The 6,000-nt window shown below is 43.8% G+C and overlaps 1 protein-coding gene across 11 annotated transcripts in view; it reads left to right on the top strand.

Annotated features, from left to right (window-relative positions):
- The first annotated feature begins 3,125 nt into the window (after positions 1–3,125).
- Positions 3,126–6,000, top strand: part of LOC147022681 (uncharacterized) — a 70,980-nt gene continuing 68,105 nt past the window's right edge. For 2 of the 11 annotated variants that reach the window (XR_015059847.1, XM_085887451.1), the window contains exons 1-3: positions 3,270–3,651; positions 3,816–3,903; positions 4,715–4,776. Coding sequence is in view for 7 of the 11 variants with exons in the window: in XM_085887451.1 (XP_085743577.1) it covers positions 3,487–3,651; positions 3,816–3,903; positions 4,715–4,776 (315 nt within the window). In the remaining 4 variants the exon portion in view is untranslated. Of the gene's footprint in view, positions 3,214–3,262; positions 3,652–3,815; positions 3,904–4,714; positions 4,777–6,000 lie in introns of those variants that run through there. The other 9 variants (XR_015059849.1, XM_085887452.1, XM_085887453.1 and 6 more) reach the window with 9 other exon arrangements.

Below are 6,000 nucleotides of genomic sequence, written 5' to 3'. Positions count from 1 at the left end.
GTTTTGTGTGGCGTATTTTTGTGGCAAATAAAAGGAAGGATGGACTAAATGAAAGGTCATTCATGACAAATGAAAGGACAAAATTGTCTGGTTGCAAATGTCTAAAGGTCAAAGGTCTGAAAAGTTGTAAAGGTCAAATGGTCAGAAGATCAAAAGGTGGAAAGGTCAAAATGGGTCTATTGGGTCGAAATGATCTAAAGTGTCCAAAGGGTCTTAAAAGATTGAAAGGGTCTAAAGGGTGTGATTTAAGGTATAAAAGGTCAGAATTGTCTGAAGGGGGTCTATAGGGTCCTAAAATGTATAAAAAAGGGTCCAAAGGGTCCTAAAATGTATAAAAAGGGTCCTTGGCCTATTCCACTGGGAAAAAGGAAGCACTTGGATGCATGCGGGTGACAGAGAAGTCGAGGACTTATCTCTGGGATAGACATTTCACTTTACGCACTGACCACAGTCCTCTCACTATACTGCTTTCCACGAAAGGATTGGGAAGAGCTGGAATGCGTGTGGCCAGATGGTCCGCACGGCTTCTGTCATTTACTTATGACATTCCGTACAAGCCTGACTCTGAAAACGTGATGGCTGATTGCTTGTCTCACCTTCCACTACCTACTTCAGAACCCAGTCTGGAGGATGATGTTGAGGTTGTCATGCTCACGTCGATCCTCAATGCGGTGACAGCTGAATAATTCAAAACTGCCTGTATTTCCTGCCCAATTCAAACAAAATTGCGTGAATTGCTTCCAAAGCACTGGCCAAAAACGTCAAAAGGCCTGGATCCTGATCTCCTTCCTTACTTCAGATTGCAAACTGAACTGTCACTACAAGAGGACTGCGCAATGAGAGGTACTCACTGCCTTCTTGTCCTGGAGACGTGACAGCCGCATTTCATCAAATTAGCGCATGATACGCACCAGAGCATAGTGAGGACAAAGCAGCGGTTAAGAGGTCTGGAATGGTGTCTACAAATGGATGCGCCCGTTGAGTCCGCAATCAAGGCTTGCATTACTTTCCAGCAGCACGACAAGTGAGCTGTGACACTCGCATCACCACTACAGTTGGTTTCATATCCCGATGCCGCTTGGGAGAAATTGTCAATCGACATAGTGGAGCCCTTCGACTCTACGCCACTGAATTGTCATTTCGCTATCACTATCATTGATCTTAGCAAATGGCCAGAAATTGCCTTCACCTCCCAGGTCACTTCCACTACAGTGATCAAGTTCCTGTCAACTGTCTTTAGCAGAGAAGGTAACCAAAAGGAGTTCATATCTGGCAATGGTTCACAATTCACATCTCAGGAATTTGAAATGTTTCTGAAAAACAAAGACATTACCCACAGGAAGTCAGCAGTGTACCACCCACAAGCGAATGGGGAAATTGAGCGATTCAATAGAAGCTTAAAGGAAAGCTTGCTCACTGCTAACATTGAAGGGAAAGACGGGAAAACATTTACAACAGACTTTCTTCAAACATACCGGGCAACTCGACATGCCACAAAACAGCGATCACCTGCTGAACTGCTTCATGGGGGAGAGATGCACACCAAGCCACATGTATCTGGTTTGCAGATGCCAAAGCTCAACACACCGTCACACAAAGACACGGCGCTCAGAGTACAAGAGAAGCAGAACAAGCAAAAGGTGTACACCGAAAAACGCCGTGGAGCAAAGGATGTAAACTTTGAATGTGGTTCCTTCATCCGATTGAGGAAACCTGGCATCCTCTGAAAAGGACAATCCAAATTTTCAGCGCCTCTCTAAGTTATGGAGCAATGAGGAGCTCATACGTACAAACTGTCAGATGGATGGATCTGGAATGCTTCTTATTTAGCATCTGCCTGACAAAGGAATTCAAAAGATGATGCTGAGCTTCCACTACTTCCTGACATCACGGCACCACCAGCGTAAAACACATCAGAACACGTGCCGGTCGGCCGGGATGCCAGAATTCACAGACCTCCAGCCTGGACTGAAGATTTTGTGATGAAGTAAGGTAAAGTCCTTTGAGAATAAGAAAAGGAAGCTAATTTAAACTGTTGCCATGTTTATTATTACTTGTTTTGTGGTTAATCCATGCTGTGGAAATTACTCCATTTCAACTTGTAGTTAATTGATATTATTGTTGTCCACTGAGATACGGTATGCATTGTGGTTAAAGAAAGGGGGATACGTGGTGTTGTGCATTGACTAGACGCTGGAGGGAACGATGAGGATAGAAGGAGTTCGGGATGAGAGAGGTCAGGAGGTGTGCAGTGCAAAGGTTTGGTACGTTCTGATGTTTGGTTAAATAAAACCGTTGGAGAATATTGGATTCCTCATTGTTGGAATATTTTACGATACAACACCTCTCCTCTGGCGAGGCTAATAACACTAATAATGATTGATAATAGTACAGTATTAATGTTCTTACAAAACAATATTAATCCTAACTATAATTCACGGAGCAGTGTGTGTGTGTATGTTTGTCGCACGACTCCTCCTCCAGTTGTGGGCAGACCCCATCAATACTTGCTACATCGGATCAACATGACCCCAATTCATGTATGGGGGTGTTTTTTTTTCTTTTCAGTGGTCTGGAGGGGGGACGGGGGGGAGGGGATAGGGGGGGGGGACGCAAATTCTCAATGTAAATGTGCATCGTGTAGCGCCGCCTCTAGGTGGGGGAGCGTATTACAAATCTCCACCATTTACAGTGCAGTATTCCTGTCCCCACGTTCTCCAGTGTAGAGCAGTGTTTTGAATTATAATCAGTAGGTATGTTTTGCTTCATGCACGTAACCCGGGTTATGGTTTTTTTTTTGCCTAAAGTAGCTGTTAGTTGCCTATACACCGCCCAAATAAAGGTTTACACCCAACACATACGATTACCTTTATAAACAGTTGATTCTGCTGTTTAACACTAAACTGAAAGAAGTCTGGAGGAATCCCGACGTTCTTGATGCATTCTATGCTTATCTCGTACCCCACAGACGAACGGACCCAAACCACGATCTACTGCAATCTATATAATACCCCGTAGAGGATAATATAACATGACGCTTCCTGGATAGAATAAAATAATAGGATAAAAAAAGGTAGCGTGCTTACCTTTGAGTCGTCTCGTTTGGATTGATTCTCGACCCGACTGTAAACCGTCACACTGGTGCTTCCCAGGCAGGCAGTTGTATCACAGAGTGTGCTGAAAGGAAGAAGGGTCATGCCCCACGGATGAAAGGTGTGTTTCACGAATCGAGTAGTCGAGTTATTGTCGTGTTGGCAGACGCTGGCAGACCGGACGTTCGTTTAATGTCCACCTGAGGGAGAGCACACGCATTGAGGAATCGCTCTGCCTTGGAAATACCGAGATTCTTGAGGTCGGACATACGTCACAGTCACGTGACTTCGCTTGGTCACGCGACCACCATGTTGGCAAAGGGGAAAACAAACGCAGCACCAGTCGGTGACGCACGTACTTCGTCACGTGACTTCGCTTGGTCACGTGACCGCCATGTTGGCAAAGGGGAAAACAAACGCAGCACCGGTCGCAGACGCACGTACTTCGTCACGTGACTTCGCTTGGTCACGTGACCGCCATGTTGGCAAAGGGGAAAACAAACGCAGCACCGGTCGCAGACTCACGTACATCGTGGTTTACTTCACGCAAAGCCGAGTGGTTTGTTTTTTTCTGTCGATGTATTTTAGATGAATTGTTGATACATTGTGTTCACCCAAGTGTTTGCAATGTCATATCGATATATAGAACATTTGTGAGGTGATGCGTTGGCCAGATATCGAGCCAAAACACAGATAATTGGCCTTGATTGTTGGCCCTACCAGTACCCCGGTGATTCGTGGATCGACAACCCGAAGGAATGGCCGAACGTGCAATACCCGGACGGATACACGTATCTAGTCAAGACACCAGGTATGTAATTCAATTTTAAACCAAGTTTTAACTGTGTATTATCTAATATTACTGTACTGGAGTGTTAATATATTATTTAAATTATTTATGAACTCCCGAGCCGACGTGGCTAGTTAGTAATAGTTTTAATTGACCTGCCTTATCTGTACCGTGTAACGGTGAGTCATCTGTGCTAGTTGTGGGTCACTCACTGACCCAGCAAGAATGGCAATGAATGATTAAATTATTACGCACATTCATGTTGTATAAATTCTGTGTTATCCCTGATTTTAAAGATGTGTATAACTATGTGTATGACTATGTGTATGACTATGTGTATGACTATGTGTATGACTATGTGTATGACTGTGTATGACTATGTGTATGACTATGTGTATAACTATGTGTATGGGCGTTGCCGGATGTGAGTGAGCATGTGTGCCTGTGTGTCTCCACGTTTTGTAATGATGTAGCAGTGCGTGGCTATTTCTTGTGGCTGCTGAGTCGAAGCGCCTGGCCTGAGGACAAGACTGCGGTGAACTTAAACGAAAGGCCGACACATTGTTATTGCATTTAGTTTGCAAGTTCTAATCCTATTAATGGCAATCAAGGGCCGAGGCATTAATGTTTTTGCGTGATGTACCATCACTTAATTGCCTTGGTACTATTTTAATAACTAACCACAGAATATATTTTTCTTTTTAATCTCAGGAGTGTTTACGCATGAGGCAATGAAAAACTACCGATCACTGGAAGGCCACAAATTTTTTGTCTCTGGTTTGGTGCAGACTGTGCTACACAAAAATGTTGGAGGTAACCATGTCCTTTTCAGAGCTGGCGTCAAGCCATCATGGAGAGTGGCCGAAGAACCTCACCATCCTTGGGTCCGACTTGGTATGACATAAAAGGAGAGTTCTGAATTTTTTTGCCTTGTTATTAGTACAACTGAAAATACAGCAACTTTTTGGCATTGTTGCAAATAATAATGTGTAATAAAGGCTACGAAAGAAACAAACTAGTAACAGGTACTCGAGTCGAGTGCCGTGCGATAGCGCTAGCACTACATACACCGCTGCAACGCATAGCAGGGCGATCCGAGCGAACGAGGTACCTTGTTTTCCCTTTCGCCAGCGTTGCTATACAGACATTGCATTATGGGTCGGCGAAGTTCTCGGATGTCCGACCCCGAGATTTCCGGTTTTTAACTGGGTCAGGATTCAAACCCAGGATATACAGCTTGGAGACAAGTGTGCGTATCTCAAAGCCATCCTGTACAGTCCTATTGGGGTGGCGGTGGCGACAGCAGCAGCGGCAGCAGTAGTCGTAGTAGTAGTGGTCCAGCTTTGAGGTCAAAGACCTTGTGGACATCCTGTCAAGACTGATTAAAACCTTGCAATTTTAAATAATGAACAAGTCTGAAGATGACGATGGTTCACGAGCGGTATTTGACGATGTAGATTGTTTCACAAGTCAAGGATGAGACAATGTGATAATTTTTGACCAAGTTATAAAAATGATCAACATGATGGGGTACGGGTGACAGGTTATTACCTGCAAAATGTCGAAAACCCGGTTTCGTTCAACAACTTTCAAAATTTGACCTTTGCATAACCTTTAAAGGTCACAAAACAATGTTGTGGACATTAAAATTTGGAAACAAGATACGTGCTATAGCTTATTGGAGTTAGTTCGTCGAAGAAGGTCAAAACCCGGTTCAATTCCCACAACTCTGAAAATTTGACCTTTGTGGCCTTTAAAGGTCAAAGGTCAAGGATTACCACCTTTGGTTCAATATTCCTCTGGAACATTCCAGGAACAATATAACGTCATTTCGGCTATATGGCATTTTGCACTCCTCGGATTATTCATACTTTGATGAAATCAGCGTAAAAACAAACTTGAAGGGGGCGCCACAGGCAAGGTGTTCGAGATAGAGCAAAATGGTTTCGAGACTTTTGGTGGGGAATGACCTCAAGATTATGCATAAAAAATATTGTCATCCGAGCTTTCAAAGTTTGGGCGGTCGTATGATTTTTATGTCATAATTTGCAATTTTCTAACTTTTTGACCTTGTCACCTTGACCTTGGGACAAAAATGAATAATCGGACAACGACAAG

This window comes from Eptatretus burgeri, chromosome 7, assembly GCF_056783735.1.
Source record: "Eptatretus burgeri isolate ZD-2024b chromosome 7, Ebu_testis_v1, whole genome shotgun sequence".
Taxonomy (NCBI): domain Eukaryota; kingdom Metazoa; phylum Chordata; class Myxini; order Myxiniformes; family Myxinidae; genus Eptatretus; species Eptatretus burgeri.
Note: the sequence above shows the minus strand (reverse complement) of the source record. Positions and strands in the feature narration are given on the sequence as shown.